The sequence below is a fragment of the Podarcis cretensis genome (assembly GCF_951804945.1).
Source record: "Podarcis cretensis genome assembly, chromosome: 7".
Taxonomy (NCBI): Eukaryota; Metazoa; Chordata; class Lepidosauria; order Squamata; family Lacertidae; genus Podarcis; species Podarcis cretensis.
The window spans coordinates 87,560,164-87,578,757 of NC_137176.1; the positions used below are offsets into that span (position 1 = coordinate 87,560,164).

The window sequence follows — 18,594 nt, forward strand, 5'->3', positions numbered from 1 at the left end:
AATGAGGCATCTAATCATAAGCCTGCATTTTTATTGAGGCCTGATCAGGGCCTGTATTTTAAAATGAGCTTAAAGATTTTCAAATGTTCATGCCAGGCAGAAGAGCAGCTGCCTAAGAACCTTGGCAAAATGTTTTTCCTCCTAGACAAGGGGCCCCCCTGATTTATAGCAGAAAACAATTCTCAAAGTCAAAAAGGGAATTACAGGCTGACAGCCAAGGTTACACTTACCCTACATATTACAGAAGATAAAAAAGCAGAGATAAACATAATTAAGAGTGGGTAAATAGTAAAATAAAACCATGTGCCTCCCATTCAACTTGAGCCATATTTTCCTAAGGTTGAAAGGTCAAGAGCAGTGAAAAAGGCAACTGGCTTGGCTGGAGAAGATAGGTTTTCTTTCTTTCTATTTTTGAGGCTGGAAACTGTTCCTTACTTTGAAAAGGTTTATTCTTCTAAAAAGCTATCTATGTTATGTATTAAAAATATATTGGCTTAAATGTAATTATGCAAAGGAATTAGAAGCTAAGAAATGTTAAATCCTTATGCTAGATTCTTATTTCATATAGTTGGAAGAGATCACAGGGGCCATCAGCCACCAGCCTAGCCCCCCCCTGCCAAGCAGGAAACATCATTAGAGCACTGGTTGTCAGGCCTTTGTTTAAAAGACCTCCAAAGGAAGGAGATCTTTCAATGATGATCCTTGACATCTGTTTAAGATAAAAATTTGAGATTAAACCATCTGTTTTGGAAGGCAATAGGGCGAGGTGAGCTGGTAATTAAGGTTCCTTGTTGAGACACATGTAAGATATATTACTACTTATTTGTCATTTATAGGTAGAAGAATATATAGCTTTTTGTTTCCCATAAAAGGACAAGAGGAAATGGGTGTATCTTTTGTGATTGGTTCTAGCAAACAGCCAATAGGAATTTCAACCAGGCTGATTGGACAGAGGCAGCCACAGGAGGAGCAAGGGGGCTGGATTAAGGAAATATAAGTGCTGGCCAGAATGGCAGGAGGCCAGGCCAGAGCTTGGTAACCATATACCACTGTGCCTCTCATTTATTTGTCTGACAAATAAATTATTATTTTAATTTCTCTATTGCTGCGTTGAATATTTCATTCCAGCTAAGCGTTAACCACAAGCAGGGTGCTACACTAATGGAACTTATCCTCTTTCTCCTAAGCAAGAGACAACTCAGGCCTGGAACTGAAATGATATACTTACTCTAATACTTCATAGTTTGACTTCTTATCTAACGCGTTGCCTCTCATCTCCCAGTATGATCTCCTGAAATCAGCACAGACACAAAACAAAAACACCTTGAGTAAATACTTGTCTGGGCAAGCACAAGATAAGCCATCAGTGCGCATAAAAGTATCACAGCAACTTGACTAATAGAAACCTACTGCTGTTTAAACGATGAACATGCAAGAGCTGAATTTGTTATAATAAAGCTACTAAATCCTCTCGCAGATTAAGAGAGTCACAGCATACACACTTACCATACCCCAATCACCTGAGGAGCATTTTCAAGGTGTGATATCACAACTGTGCCCATCATTAATCCCAGGACAAACCCAAAGCACTGCTACAGGTGCCCTCTGTTTGTGACCCACCTTTTATTGCTATAACATCGAACAACAGAATATGCTTTCCATGAAGTGATTCGAATAGATTTACATATGAGATAGTTATTTTTAAGACAATAAACTTACTCTATTATTTTTTTTTCTAATAATTTTAACCATTCTACTTGCATTGTACTTTAATCTAAACTGCATGTATAGCGGTATGTATAGTGGAAAAACAGCACCATCCTCCTGCAGCTGAATCCCTGTGTTATGGGAGAGGCATATTAGAGTTTCCGAATCCTTTCAAATTAACTCAAGCCAGCACTTCAATATATAAGGCTCTTCAAAGTGCTGAATGTCCAGCCTCTGGCCACTGGAAACCTTATTCAATTTTGTGTTGGGTTTTTCACTTTTTAATTTGTTTCGTTATACATCTGCAATCACAAGGGCTTGTGATTCAAAAAGATCAAGTTCCTTGTCTCAAACCATATTATATGCTTGTGATGAAAATTTAAATCCTCAGCCACCTTTCCACCCAAACATTTCTTTAAAACTTGCAATTTTGACAGTGCTGAGCTGCCGTGTACCAGCCATCATTATTCTTGGCCAGCAAGAGCATTTGCAATAATGGTGTAATTCAAAATTACTGCTCAACATTTGCTTTTCTCTCCCTATTACTCTGTCGCTTGATTTACCACTAATTTCTTATTGATTGTTACTTTTTCTGAGTCTTGCTGTGCAAGACAATAGCAGAACTAAAGCAACTGTCTCAACAAAAAGACCTTGAACAACAGTTTTACGCTTGGGGAATTTTCATCAGCTATTGTTCCAAAATCTCTCTTGTCTCTCTTCGTAATCCGGAAGAGTTTATTAACATGCTAAAAATTATTGTGCTTTGTAAAATAGGAGGAGACTACAAAATGCTGTTCAGGGTTGGTATCCCAGCAGGACTGGGTTGGGCTCGGCTCTTCATGGCTCCAGCCTTCATGCATGTTCTACAGCCTTCCTGGTGTGATATTGGGCTCAGTTTCACAGCATTCAGCTGACCAGGAAACATAAGCTTAGTGTGACAGTGGTGGGGGGAAATGCATACAGAGCAGCTCTCCAGCCACAGGCTTCCCAGCCCTTTCTGACGGTGGCAGGGATTAAACCTGGACCTTTTAAATGCAAAGTACAGGGGTGTCTTACCCATAGAGGCTAGTGGCGCCAAGCACCAGGGTGCCATGTTCTGGAGGGCGCCAGGGAAGAGGTGGAGGCTGGACGCAGAGCCTCCTGGCATCAGCTTGCCGCCCTCACCCACCTCCACCATGCTGTGCCGAAGCAGTGCTGTACCCAGAACCTCTGTCTGCCGTGGCCACCGCAGCACGAAGGGGCCAGCTGAGCAGGGAGGCACCGCGTCCATCCTCCGTCTCTTCCCTGATGGAGGAGCTGCCCTCCAGCTGCTGCCCGCCTCCTCCAGCCCCCTGGCAGCACCATCCTCCCTAAAAAACTCTGGGAAACGGCGGGGGGGCAGAGGGAGCTTTGCACCATGGCACTAGATATGCTTAAGACGGCCCTGGCAAAGTATGCACTGTCCCACTGAGCTGCAGCCCTTCCCTACATTTCCGCAATTCTATAATATGCATTCATGTATCTGGAGACAGAAATATAGCTTGGCTCTGTAGATGCCTAACCAAACCAAATGTCAAGCTATGAAGCTCAGAAGGCAGGCAGCACCAGACACTTAGAAAGCGTGCTGTTGGCAGAAGAGGGTGGTGGTGTCTCCATTGCAAAGGAAATTCCCTGGATGGTAGGAAAGCCAACCCCATTCCACACATCCCTGCTGTACTTCCACTGTGGGGATAGCCAGGGACCTAGTCTGATTCCAAAGACAACCCTACTGGAGGTGGAGACAAATCTGAATAATATTCTGACCCCTCGGTGCAGAGTCAGAGCTATATATAAAGATTTATGTTTATAGAGTGGGCCATGGAGAAAACGAGACTCCAGATAAAGGCTCCCTGAGCTGTGGCTGATCCCTGTGAAAAGGAAGGGTCACCTAACCTATGTGGGGCATACTGAACAGGAGGGGCTCCATAACTCGCACTATAATCTCAATTAAATAAGTGCTTGCTGCTTTAAGAATATAAGAAACCACCCTTGCTCTCACAGTAGCCAACCAGATGCTTATGGGAAACCTGTAAGCAGGAAATGAGTACAACAGTGTTCTTCCCACTTGTGATTCCCAGCAACCGATTATAAAATACAAGAGCATGACTTTGTGCTCGCAAGAGTGAGAATGTGTATTGTGAAAGAAATAAGATTTCTAGCTCTGGCATGGCACCTGGATAATTTATTAAGAGACAACTCATGAAAAGGGACCACAACATCTTTGCCAGTATTCTGCTTTTCAAAAAGGCCACCAAAGCAACTTGGATGCCTGACAGTCTCCAAAGCCCATTGCTCAGATCTAGGGCACACAATATCCCCTCGACTGAGCTTCAGGCTCCGGCGGGTAGCAGAAAGGCAACAGAAAGGCAAAAAATCAGTTTCAGATCAGAGACATTAAGACAGATGTTTGGATTTACTTCTCTCAGTTTCTCTATTTTTCTCTATAGAATTTTTTTTACACTTTACAAGTATTGGACAATAAGTTAAGGAAGGGGTAACAGCAATGTTCCTAATTCAACTCTTCACGATTTGTAAATGTGGGTTGATGAAACATTCTCCCACAGAAAATGTACCGTAATTTTCGCTCCATAACACACAGTTTTTTCCTCCTAGAAAGTAAGGGGAAATGTCTGTGCGTGTTATGGAGCGAATGCCTACGGATGGCAGGGGAATCTGCTGCAGTTGTGAGCAGTCCGTAGCTCGCTCTGAAACAGCAAAGCGGGTGTAAGCGGCTCCTGTCAGCCACCCTAGCCAGGGAGGAGGGAGAGAAGCAGAGCGGGGTTGGCTGCTTTAAAACAACCCCGTGCTCTCTGTCCCTGCCTGCAGTTTTTTGCTGTCCAATTTTGGATTAGCCACTGTAGGGGCTGTTTGTGTGTGTGTGCCTGAGCTATCGTTCTCCTCCTCCTGCTTCCTGTTCACTCTCCTAGCGCCCCTGCGCTCTCCTGCTACTTTAGGATTGATACTGTGTGTGTGTGTGTGTGTGTGTGTGTGTGAGTGAGAGAGAGAGAGAGAGAGAGAGAGAGAGAGAGAGAGAGAGAGAGATATCGTTCTCCTTCTCTTGCTTCCCACTCCCAGCGCCCCTGCGCTCTCCTGCGACTTTAGGATTGATACGTGTGTGTGTGTGTGTGTGTGTGTGTGTGTGTGTTTGTGAGGGATCGTTCTCCTTCTCTTGCTTCCCGTTCACTCCCCCAGCGCCCCTGCGACTTCCAGCGCCCCTGCAACTTTAGGGCGACTTTAGCATGGGTCCACATGGATCCTCAGGATTTTTGCATTGGGCTATCCCAAACTCACCGTCAGATCACATGTCTGTGGCCACACCATGAACCACAAAAATCATACATCCACTGTTTCGTTTAGAATATTTTTTTCTTGTTTTCCTCCTCTAAAAACTATGTGCGTGTTATGGTCTGGTGCGTGTTATAGAGCGAAAAATACGGTATTTGTATTGCCTTACTTTCAATATATGGCTAATTTCTAACCATTTGAGTTTAGCTTGTGTGATCTGAGCAGAAGCGACATAAAAATGCCACTAACTGGGAGTTTGGGGAAGGGGAAATCTATAAATTTAAAAGCATTACAATAGTATTACACCAAACACTGTAAGTTCTAAAAAGACTTTTAAGGAAACCTTTTTTAAAAAAAACCCAATTTTCATATCAATCAGGGTATCAAGAATAAGGGAAAATGCTCAGCTTATAAAAGTTTGAATAAATATGTAAAAATTATTGCCTTACCGGATTTCAAGGCAACCTAGCTTCAAGGCAATTTCCTGGTCCACCTGGTCTGCTATTTCTACCATATAGTCATTTTTCACCTAAAGTAAAACAAAGAGGAATGTGTCATATATAAGAACAGTATAAATGACATCAAATATACTTTCATTCAAATATCATGTTCACTGCAAGTTTCAATACTTTTCCAAGCAAATTTCATCAGTCTGCTTTGGAGGTAAATTATTCTCAAGCTCCAAGCAATCTTTTCCATGAGTAATGAAGAGCAGATTTGTTCATTAAAAGGTGGCGGTGGGTGGGTTGAGCAGTAGGGTGAGGAAAAGAATTCTAGTTTCTTGTGCAACATCCAAAGAGGGATACTTGTGCAGAGAGTAGCTGAGCAATATTCTTGAATCTGAAAATGTACACATGCACAACTGGCAAGACATAAGACTCTTGATTTCAAACATTAACCAAGAAAAAGCAAAAAGAGGGAGTGTGTATCACTCCTGCTTGCCTTCCAATCACATACCTCCAAAATGTGAAGTTGCCTGAAGTGATGTGGTATTTTCTACTGTAGATTCGTATTTTTTCTAGATTTATTGCATTGTTTTTATGAAAATGGTTGCAAACTGGACACTGTGTAACCTCAGATGCTTGCCAGTCTACAAAGACATGAGGCAAGCGCAGCTGGAAAACCAAACCAACTTTGAGGACACAACCCATGGTTTTGTTTCACTGTCACTATGTGGGAGAACTCATAATTACCTCAGTTTGTGAAACAAACCATGATCAGGATTTTCCAAGGAGAGTCCTGGAGCTGACTCTCCACCCATTCTGAGGGCTAAGAACAGATACAATAATAGTCATTCAATTCCCGCCCCCCTCAAAGGTTGGTAATTAAAAATATAATTTATCCCCAAATGAAATTCAGACCTCCTTGACTGAGATGTATACTTCAATGGCAATAATTAACATTAGCACATGACTATCACTGGACATTTAAACAGCTCTGTTAGAAGGAAGAATGATTAATAACAGCCAACGTTGTGAATAGCTGGGTAAGCAGAGATAACCTACATGAAAACTTAATTTTTATGAATACTTAGGGCTAATAGGGCTTTTCATCTTAAAAACGCTTAAAGTTTATAGATAACAAATCAGAGCTTAACAGAATTACACTGAAAGCTTGGCATTTTTTCTGCACTTATTGGTGGATATTTACTTGATTCCCAAAAATGATTGTGAGCTTAATATCTACTAATTAGAACTGCTGTTCAATTACATTAATTTTATAATGATATACTTCCCCAGGAAGCTAGTATATTAATTTAAAACCCTTGCAAAGCTGCTTTACAAAAAGAGTCTTTTACATTAATCAGATCAACATGCTGATTTTAATTAATGTAGTATTTCCCCTTGAATTATATGGTTCTTTTCACAAAATTCAAGAGTTGCCCATTGCACCACCCTTCTTCACTATTAAATCACTCGCTTTAACGGAAAACTCAATTTTAAACTTCCCAAAATAATATGGACAATCAATGTGTGTTCACGTACAACAGCATTTTCTTTCTTATTTCTTTTTAATAACATTCACTGGTTGGTATGCAAGGATAGTTTTCATAGTCAGAATCATAGTACATGAAACCTTCAGCCAAACATTTAGACACCTTGTGCTGTATCTTCCCTCATAGTCAGAAAGAGGAAGCAAAGTAAAAAAACCAAATAAGAGTGCCTTGGGCAAAACCACAGTCCAGTAGAATACATTTTATTTATGCCTTTCATATCCTCCTTTCCTCCAATGAGTTCAAGGTGGCATATATGGTTCTCCCCCTCCTAATTCTTCCTCAAAACAACCCTATAAGGTAGGTTAGGCTGAGAGGCAATGACTGGCCCAAGGTCACCCTTGGCATAGTGAGGATTTGAACTCTGGTCTCTCAGACCCTAGTCTGAAACATTCTAACCAACCCCCAGCTCCCTTTTTCTGCACAGTCATACCTTCTTACGTTTGCTTCATGATACGTTTTTTCAGGTTGAGTCCTGTGGCGACCCGGAAGTACTGGAAAGGGTTACTTCTGGGTTTTGCCACTCGCGCATGTGCAGACACGCAAAATGACATCACACGCAAACCATGTGCAGAAGCGGCGGGCCGCGACCCGCGCATGTGCAGACGCGGGTTGCCTTCTTTTCAGGTTGTGAACAGGGCTCTGGAACGGATCCCGTTTGCAACCAGAGGTACCACTGTACTGTAGCTTTTTTATACTAAATGTTTGACATTATGGGAAAATGCACTTTGTGCTTCACTTAGGTTTTTTAATTATCACAGAAGGCCTCTCCTATGTCAATAAGAATGCACTATCTATGGACCTCTTCCTACAGTGGCGGACTTTGGGCTCTCAAATTTCAGCAGTGCCCTTGGGTAACCCAAAAATTCGGTGCCCCCCGCCTCTTCCCATCCATTCTACAGCGCTCCCTGCAGTGCCCTTTTGGCTCAGCACCTAGTGCAGGCAAACTGGTCGTGTTCCCTTAAATCTGCCTCTGCTTCGTACATGACTTGTACTTCTATTGCTTGTGTCTCTTAAAATATTTACCATTCACTTCCAAAACCAAGGTGCTAGCCTTTGGCACACGAGCCACAGATGGAACGCAAAATATAAAAGAGTGCCACACTAATTCATATTAGAATGAAAACCTCAGCATCCCTTGACCACTTCAGAGTGGTGGGAACAGACAAGAGGAGAGGCAGGCAAAAGGGAAGGTCCAACTCCCACACAGCCAGGACCATGTGCTCTCCTGCTCCTATTACAGAAGTGTCACAGTCTACATGTCCTGTGCCACTTAAGGCAACCTTGCTACAGGTTGGCCACCCAGCCACAAATACCTCTTCCTCCCCAGACAATCTATTCCTTTCCATGCCAGACTTCCTGGTGTAATAGTCCATGCAAACTTATCTGCTGCTCTCAATGACCATGAAAACACAACCGTGACTGCTATATGCCACTGCCCCCATATTTCACATGTATGTTCATGTTCTCTTTTTGGTTCATCACTCAATAGTGCTTCAGTCTCTCTCTTGACTACTTGTGCTTTCCTCCCCACCTTCATATGATGTCTAATGCTGTCTTTGATCTTGAACCACTAGGAATTTTAAGAAGCACAGAAAAGCGTTGTTTTAGGAAATGTTCTTGGGCTTGCTTTGAGTTAGCAGTGCATGAAAAAGGTCACACACAAGCCCCAGAAACACTATTTCCAGTCTTAAGAGAATGCAAAGAAGTAAAAATAAAAGTAAACACTTTACGACTGTACCCTATCGAAAAAGCGTTTTGAATACAAGATGCTCAGTCAAGGAGAAGATGAAATGTGCAATCACCTCAAAAGCTCTAAAGTGCTCTAGCCTTGGTGAAGTGCATCAAACCAGCCAAGCAAATACACCTAGATCACAACTCTGAATTCTTCTTTGGATTCTACACATCCAGGAAACAATTTCCCCTTAACACAAATGGAAAGGAACAGTAAGATTGTACCTCTTATCTGAATCTAAAGCCAACTGCCCTAGCATACTGCTATGTCTTATAACTGTCTCTAACTGCAGTCTACTGCAGCATCACAGTTTCTCTCCTCACCCTCCAAATCCCCGAATCTCCCCAAAAAAGAAACTCCAAAAAAGAAACTTTAAAAAAGATGAAAGCAACAAGTAACCATACACACAATAATTTCTTAAGCAGAAAGCAAACACTGGTGGGTGAATGAGCACATGCTGGTTTCAGCCAAGCATATTGAAATCATTTCCTATTATACTGTGCTCTATTTTTGGTCCTAAAGATTTCCATCTCTTCGGGGAATAAACTCTTGTTTCTTCAGAATCAAGAACTGGGGCAACAATGCACAGCAGCAGTACAGTACCCAGAAATTAAGACTTTCTAGAGAAGGTATCACAAACAAGAAATTACCGTATTTTTTGCTCTATAAGACTCACTTTTTCCCTCCTAAAAAGTAAGGGGAAATGTGTGTGCGTCTTATGGAGCTAATGCAGGCTGCGCAGCTATCCCAGAAGCCAGAACAGCAAGAGGGATTGCTGCTTTCACTGTGCAGCGATCCCTCTTGCTGTTCTGGCTTCTGAGATTCAGAATATTTGTTTTCTTGTTTTCCTCCTCCAAAAACTAGGTGCGTCTTGTGGTCTGGTGCGTCTTATAGAGCGAAAAATATGGTAGCAATTTTCAGTTGCCTTTAGCAGGTAACATATATAAAGGGCCCTATGGACACCTATTGGACTTTAATGTTGTTTTGCTAGATATACTTGACAGATTAATTTAGGGCATCCATTTTTTTATGTTGCATATTGGTAATGCCGTAATTTTTGAAACTGTAACCTACTTTGTGAAGTTTTTTTCTTCAAAAAGTAGGGTTCAAACCTACCAAATAAACAAACAGAAATCCATAACCCATATCAATGGAATAAAATAGATTTAGTATCTTTTAATATTTATTATTTTTAACAAACAAACAGAAGAATCAAATAAACCAAACAATCGTAACTGATAAGATAACCAGCTCAGCTAATGTTCGTGCTTTTACAGCATTAATGATTTTATTTGCTTCATGGGGTATAAATAATAATAATAATTATGTTCTTTCCAAGTGAAAAGTTCAATGTGAGTATTTCAATTTTTCCAGAAGCACTTCCTTTAGAAGGTGAGGCAGTGTTTTTTTTTTGTTTTGTTTTCATCTAAAGAAGTTTGATCTTCATACTGTTTTTAACTATAGTGCAGCTTTGAAAGCAAGTCCACAAAAGTTACTAGCCTGCAACAACAAAATTATTAGCCTGCCAACAAACTGGAGAGAGTGGAGCTTCATCCTTCCTGCAACAGTCCTCTGCACATTTCTGTATTGGGTGCAGGAGAGAGAAACAGAGTGCTCAATCTTTCTTCTCCTGCTCCCTCATGAACATGGAATCCTTTCTCGCCTATGGCTACCAAGCTAGGTTTGTTATAATGGTTGCCTTGCTGCTCCTTCACTGTACTGCCGTGACCACAATTTGTGACTTTGAAGCTAATTGAAACTTATTACCACAACATTTTCTCCTGTGGGTGCTTCATTGAATTCATTCTTCATCTCAAAATCTCCTTGAACTTTTCAATGGCGGGGGGAAGAGCACAACCCCTGTACTCAATTACTATTAGGGCCCAGTTCTGTGATGGAGTCCCTCCCTTTTTCGATTTCTAGCTTACTGGAGTCAATGCCTTCTTTGATTACAGAGTGACAACACCTCAAGTACATCCTTCCTTGCTGTTCCTCAAGTGTTAGCATCTGGAGATAACCACATCCCACTGGTTTTCTCTGTTCCACCCAAGCTTCCAAATGTCTTGGGCAAGTAATCAGTTCAGATCCAGGAAAGATATCAACTGCGATAAAAAATCTGCAAACTTTTTTTATAAGAAGGTCTTTGACAGGTGCCAAGAAACTCATAGAAAAGGCACCTGTTTGATACTAAGTGGGAAGGAGTGCCAAAGTGTAGGAGATGCCACACTAAAGATCCAATTCCGACAATGTGCAAAAGGGACCTCCTGATAGCATGGTATCCATAGGGTGCCCTCTCCTGCAGAGCACAGTGATCAGTTGGGTATTTTGGTGGTGAAACAATCTGGTCCCAAGCTGTATAGGGCTTTGTACACAAATACCGGCGCTCTGAACCTAGCCTGGGAGTTAGCTGGCAGCCAATGCAATTCCTTCTTCAGGAATACTGTTCGTAATTGTGATGTTCACTAATCACCCTGCTGCAACCACAGCAGCAGTTTGCTGCTCAGAAGATAAGAGTACTCTGTGCCCCAAAGACTATTGCTGTGTGCTAAACTTTCTTCCATTGACTAAGGTTAAATATAGAACATTCATGAAGTCCAGGAAATATGGGTAAGCCGAAACTTCAATCTGCCAGAGATGCTAAAGTAGCAATTCCCGAACTCTGTGCTAGGGAACAATAGGATGTGGCGAGAGAACTGCTAGATAGGCATGAGAAGTAATTAAATTATTTAAAAGATTGAGAATCTGGAATGTTACACTCACAGAGGAAGCTACTTGCTGCATCTCTGCATGATTTACTGCTTTGGCCTTAACTTCTTCAAGTCAGTCTCTGTCTGATTTGAGCTAGCAATTGTGCAGCATGATTGTATCAGGTGGTGACAGCATCTCTCCTAGTGCAAAAATGCAGCTAATTGCCTGCACTTGGAGGAAGCATGACCTGAACACTGATTCATGAAGAAACACAGGGTGAGGGTTCTAAGAGGGTCCCTAAGAGGGAGGACTGCACAAATAAATACATAGAAATAGCTTGGGTGTCAGACATCTGGAAACCACTGATTTATTAGTTAAATATGTTCATATACAGCAAAAGTTGCTGTGCACAGAAGACTCCAGGGAAGCCTTCCTCAACTTGGTGACCTTCAGAAGTTGCTGGACTACAATTCTCATCAGCCATAGCCAGCATGGACAGCATGATGGGAATTGTAGTCCAAAACAACTGGCGTGCACCAGGTTGGGGAAGACTATTTGAGATCATGCACTTGTTTTCTTCTTCTTTTGTCAGTGGGGGTGCTTGAGTAAATACATTAACTATGGCCCACTTTACAGCTTTGGAATCTGAACCTTCATATTGGAAAACAGTACCTAAGGACTCTTCGTTGGTTCTCACGTTTCAAAAAATTGCACACCATAATCTGTGAATCTAGGAGTTAGATTCTGAGAGAGTCGGTGACTGCTCCCCAAAACCTTTATTTCACCATGCAGACATTATGGCAGAAGGCAGCTACAGGAACTGGTGAGACTGCAAGTTTGCAGACACTGCCTCAGAGCAGTAAACGACAAGAACTGCCAGTTCAAAAGCTCAAACAGAATTTCCAAATCCCTGTTTATTGTTGAAATTTAAAATAACTGAGGGCATTTGGAAGGGAGAAGAGTCAAGTGGGCCAAAGGTGCTTAATCCGTCCTGCACCTGCATGCTTTCTTCTCCAGGTCCTCTTTGAATTCTTTTCCGGAACTTGTTCAAGTATAATACTGGCTGGCAGAAAAGAATTCTTAGGGAAGGTGAATCTCAGACTGTGCAGCAGACAGCTCTTTCCCTACACTCTCACACACCTCACCACTCACTCTCTCCCTTGCAAATCCATCCCTCCTCCACTTTTGCACAGCAGGAGGAAAAGATGAGATTAGGAAACCAGTGTTTGTTGCCAAAGATGTAGTCCCATACTCAGTGAGAAGAATCCCACACCAGTTTGGAATTTTACTCCAACGGGAATTAATCAGAATTAAAAGCAGGTTGAGATCAACCATTTGAGAGTTTCTCTTTAAGCTCATACATGTTTTTCGCACCAGGGGAAGTGGTGATGAACCAGAGAAAGTGATTCAAGGTTGAAATGCAGTACACACACAGGGAAAGCCCCATTTAACTCAGTGGGACTTATTATGAGTAAACACAGAGTTGAGCTTAAGCCAGGAGCCCCAATAGCAGCAACCCTTTCACAGGCTAAAAAGCTTACTGGGAAACAAAAAGCAAAAATACAGCAAGTCTGCTCTCTCAGTAGGATCCTTATTTTTGTTGAGACAGAACACTGGTTTGTGTGCACTTCTTGAATAACTTGCTGACTAGTCACTTCGCAGACTTCAAAACATTTATTAAGGAACAATTGTAAAACCTGCCAGCAGTCAAGTTCCCTGGCACATCAGACTGGCGCGATGCACAGTCAAGATGAGAGGAATGAAGAGCTCATACGTTTGGACATTCCAAACAGTGTAGGCTTACTCTGGTGCATGAGTTAAGAATAAATTTATTACTGACTGTATTGCCTTATGCAGCAGCTGCTATGTTTTAGAAGGCATGTGCCCCATTTAGCCAGATCTCTCCCCCTCCCAACCCCCAGCCCTTACAGCAACAAAATCTCAGGAAGAAACATTCCCCATAGCCTGGGGATTTAATTCAGATGAGAAGATTGCCATTAGACAATACACGGAATAATCAAGGTTTTCATCTTTGTGCAGCAAAAAGATACAACACCCCCCCCCCAAAGCATAAGTCAGGGCAAGGCATGGATGAGGTTACAGTCAACCTAACATGCCTTAATTAGGAGGTGCACATAAACAGGAGAGGGTGAAACTGAGGAGCCCTGAGTGCAAGGGGAGGTAGCAGGTTTATTGGTGTGGCTTTAGGGATAGGAAAGGATCTGAAACAGGTTCCTAATATCCAGCTTTCACAGTATGAAGCCAATCATGCATTAATTAAACAGCAAGCAATCCAAAGGCACCAAGATGAGTCTCAGGATAAGGTGGCAAGACATTAATCTGAGGTTGTTTTTCATCTCCTCCACCTGGGCATAGGGGTGCTAACAGTGCAGAGTTAAATATTATGTTTTCTTCAGACGTCTCCTTTCTGAACGCACATGTACAAAGTTGTTCATAACATCATGAGACAGATGGAGAGAGCAGGTGTGCGTGTGCAGGTTGGTAGTTCAACTCACCATGGGGATGCTAATCTCCATGGTGAGCGTAGCATTTAAAACAGTCCCCAGAATTTTACTGTAGAAACAAAGACATGTAAAGCTGGTCCAAGTGAATGTCATTTTCTGTGCCCAATGAAAATCCAGAGGGTTACTAGGGAAGGAAAAGAGCTTCCTCTACCCTCCTCTACCAACCCACCAACAAAGCATTATTCAATCTAGTATATTTTCAAGGTTTCCTTACAAGCACTGTCAGCAATGAAGACGACTGACTTAGGTATATAAAAGAATGGATTTCAAGCCGCTGTTGAACCCATGCACAGAATGTGACCTCTAAATAAGCCATTATTTAAAGCAGCCTTGTGTTTCAGAACTTGCCTGGTAGCCACAAGTAGATAAGGAATTGCATGCAGGCAAGCAAAGTGGCTAAAGACTGATAGAGCACTCTGTCCCTTCTCTGCATCTGTTAAAGAAGTAAAGTAGACTGTCGGAGGATGAAACCCTCTACATCCCATTTGTTGTAGGTTTCTTATCCTGTGGAATCATCATGGCTTCTACAATGTTGAACGGTAAAAAGTGGTTACTACTCTGCTTCATTTATAGAAGTCCTCCCTTCCCTTTTGGCCAGTTTTACAACAGACAAATCATTAAACAAGACTTCCATGCTCCAAAGAAAATACACACTGGTGTTTTTTTCTTTCTTTACAGCTTTTAAAAGCAAAGCTTTGCATTAGGGTAACGCTCAGCTGCCATCTGCCCTCAGCTGCTGCTCTGCCTTATCAAAAAGGTCACAGTTGCTACATTAATGCAAGTTGATCTTTGACATCCTGCACTAATTACACAGGCTCCCTTATTTCTATGGTAATAATAAGGACATTAGTGACTGGGGGAAGGGAACTGCTTGCCAACAGGGCATTGTGCAAGGCAGAATGACTTTAAAATTACCCCTTCTGTCATAGTGGACAGATCCCCCAGCTGTCTTTGTATACGCTCCCACTTCCGATTTTGTTGGCAAAATCAAACTATACACTTGGGAACCTTTATAATATTGGAAGCAATGCAAGTCTTTTAGTGCAAATGATCAATTTAAGTAATCAGGCGTACTATCTTACTAATTTTAATTTTACCGGGAGGAGGAAGCTGGAATGTTTTGTAAATGTATCTTGCCATATGGAAAGATCACCACCTGGTAAGATATAAGTTTACAAGACTTCATAGATTTGCATGGCTCAGAGAACAGTAAGGATTATCTACCACCAGAGACGGATGGGTCTGCGTCATTTTTCCTGACTGCTCTTAAAAGAGTTTCCTTTTGACCTAGCTAACTGTCTGTCATTGTACTGGTTGGTCTCTGGAATAGAATAATGTCCCAAGAGAGAGATGACCACTCCTAAGTGTAGCTTCCATTGACTAGAGCCTCAGCTGCTTCCTGTTATATTAAGAGAGCTTGGAAGCAGCAGAAAATACAAAAGCAGAACACAAACTGAGGAAGACTTGAGCTATGTCAGACTATAGGCCACTTTGAGGTCTATTCTGTGGTGGCGGCAAGGAGAGTTTACATCATCACATCTACTGCTTGGAGGTTTTTGCCTTTTTATAATCAAGTGGTATATAAATTGTATGAGATAAAGAAATAAATCTACAGGAATGTCTGGCAGAGATTTAACATGCAGTAATGGGCCCCAGAGCAGTACTGCAAACCCTTGGTAGCCTACTATGACCTATTCGTTAAAAATTAATTTACATACATGCATACATACATAATATAATTTGTATACTGCCTTTCTATAGTAAAACCAAGCTCAAGGTGGCTTACAACATGGGGGAGGGAGAATTGCATAGTTCCAAACATAACAAAAGTAATCATAGAAATAAATAAAACATCAAAAAGTACACTGTCAAATTGAACAATTTCCACATAAATCGTAATAAAGATACAAATAATAATAATACCAACAACAGCAACACCTCCAAACAAAATCCCCTAAGCAATTTAAATAGATTACCTAACCTGCACTGTCAATCTAATGACCACAGTGCTTTTCCTATGACCACTCCTGACATTATGAAAGTGTTGAGGGCCTATAAACATTGTGGCTTCAAGTCCTGGAAGATTCCACCTGGCCTGGAAGGGTGGACCTCTGATTGACTCCAGCTACAAAAGCTGAGGCTGAAGAAGAGGCCAGAGACCATCTTGACTGTGTCTTAGCTCAGACCCAGGATATTGAGCCAAAGCTTCCACAGTTGCCATCCTTCATGAACCACCACTGGCAAGACTGGCAGCAACATCAGCAGATATGTTCTATGCTTATGATAACATTTTATTCAAATATTTTGTTTTCTTGCTAATAATGCTGTTTTAAATGTGCATTTTATAGCTGACTTTCTTTAGCAATGTTTTCTTTTGGAATGTTTAAGATAAAATATTTGTTAACTTTGCTGTGTTAAATGTGCATTCTGCAGTTGACCACCTTTGTAATGTTTTATTTTGAAATCCTTAAGATAATGTTTTAGATTCCTGCTAATTATGTTGCCTTGAAAGTATACTTTATTTGGCTTTCTTCAGTATTGTTTGATACTTTTTCTTTAAAAGATAAACAGTATAGAAATGAAATGGATAATATTATTAACAAAACAAAAACAAAAAACTTAAAGGGCTATGTCAGGATCTCTGACTATGAAAAACAAATCCCAAAAGCTTCCTCCAGTCCTCCTGAAAGTCAACTTGTGCTGGCATTTCTGTATTCAAAAAATGATTCAAGTAATTCATGAGGCAAGGCACTAATCAGGCAGTGCTTAAAGAAAAAATTCAGTGATTTGCTGGCAGAAGGAAAACAAACTGACTGGCAAGAGCACAGTGAGCATGGCAAATACTAGCTCACTCAATAATGCTTGAGAGTAGCCTGGGAGCAATTATACTGAACAGTGAACGGACCACAGATCTGTGACACTATCATATCACCGCCTTGGCAAGCACAAGCTCTATATGCATCCAAACTAGAGCTCCCCAAAGCAATTTTACACCCATCTTATCATCATAATACTCCAGTACAAATTATGCAACACTGTGCACTTGAAACAAATCACTGGATTAAGCCTTCCACCACCTCACAATTGCTGTTCTTATTTGTCACCCTTATCAGGGGAAAAAAGATAACTTCTGTTCGATGAACTTAAATTCTTTACACCAATATGTAGCATTAATATAAAGGTAAAGCGACCCCTGACCATTAGGTCCAGTCGTGGCGGACACTGAGGTTGCGGCGCTCATCTCGCTTTATTGGCCAAGGGAGCCGGCGTACAGATTCCGTGTCATGTGGCCAGCATGACTAAGCCGCTTCTGGTGAACTAGAACAGCACACGGAAATGCTGTTTACCTTCCCACCAGAGCGGTACCTATTTATCTACTTGCACTTTGACGTGCTTTCGAACTGCTAGATTGGCAGGAGCAGGGACCAAGCAACGGGAGCTCACCCCGTCGTGGGGATTCAAACCGCCAACCTTCTGATCGGCAAGTCCTAGGCTCTGTGGTTTAACCCACAGCACCACCCACGTCCCAAGCATTAATATAGGGTTGCTATATTTCAAGGGGTAAAAATCTGGACAAAAAAAGTTGTTGAGCCAAAACCCGAACCAGAGTCCAGGCCGCCACTGCCAGAGCCAGAGCATATGTTCTACCATTACTCTGCTACATATAAATCTCTGGCTGTAACTTTCTAATTAGGTTACTAACACGAATTTAGATAATTCTAAAGAAATCTCTGTCAAAGGAGTACAACAAATCCTGTACCAACAATGCATTCTGCAGCTCTTATACTGTATATGCGCTGTGGGTAAAACCTCAGCGCCTAGGACTTGCTGATCGCATGGTCGGCGGTTCAAATCCCCACGGCGGGGCGCGCTCCCGTCGTTCGGTCCCAGCGCCTGCCAACCTAGCAGTTCGAAAGCACCCCCGGGTGCAAGTAGATAAATCGGGACCGCTTACCAGCGGGAAGGTAAACGGCGTTCCGTGTGCTGCGCTGGCTCGCCAGATGCAGCTTGTCACGCTGGCCACATGACCCGGAAGTGTCTGTGGACAGCGCTGGCTCCCGGCCTATAGAGTGAGATGAGCGCACAACCCTAGAGTCTGTCAAGACTGGCCCGTACGGGCAGGGGTACCTTTACCTTTTACCTTACTTATTTTGCATAACTGATTCCCACTTAAGATTTTACAGTAAATCTGTCAGTCATTGTGAAGAAAAGGGAGACTGCATTGCACAATGAAACTCTGCTGTCTTCGCTAGCTAAAGAACTAAGAAATTCTTAGTCAGCCCCTTTCTACTTTCCGAGATTCCACCAGACTTTGCCCACTCACTTTTCAAGCTTATCTTCACAGCTGTAGTGACTAAAAGCCAAGATTTTTCAGGATGATGAACGAATTCTGCCCACAGCAACCAAGCCCTGTGCTTTTTGCTGTATTTCCATTGAACTATAGCTGTGCTTGCATGGAACTGCAGAATACACACAGTTTTCCTGGTCACAGAGAAAATTATTAGAAGAGTTCCAAGTAGATGAGGGTCTGAAGATGGTTAGCTGGTTTAAGTTAATTGGATTTTGAAAAGAAGTTTATAGCAAGAAGACAACCCTTTTTCTTTAAAACTTTATGCGATATCCCTATGTTTTTAATCTAGGGA

General features: G+C 41.9%; 1 protein-coding gene across 12 annotated transcripts in view; it reads right to left on the reverse strand.

Moving 5' to 3' along the window:
* PTK2 (protein tyrosine kinase 2) overlaps positions 1-18,594 on the reverse strand; it is a 202,166-nt gene that overhangs the window by 80,833 nt on the left and 102,739 nt on the right. For all 12 annotated transcript variants that reach the window (XM_079984198.1, XM_079984199.1, XM_079984197.1 and 9 more), the window contains 2 exons: positions 5,460-5,539; positions 1,229-1,291 (listed from right to left, as the gene is read on the reverse strand). In XM_079984198.1, coding sequence (XP_079840324.1) covers positions 1,229-1,291; positions 5,460-5,539 — 143 coding nt within the window. The remainder of the gene's footprint in view (positions 1-1,228; positions 1,292-5,459; positions 5,540-18,594) is intronic.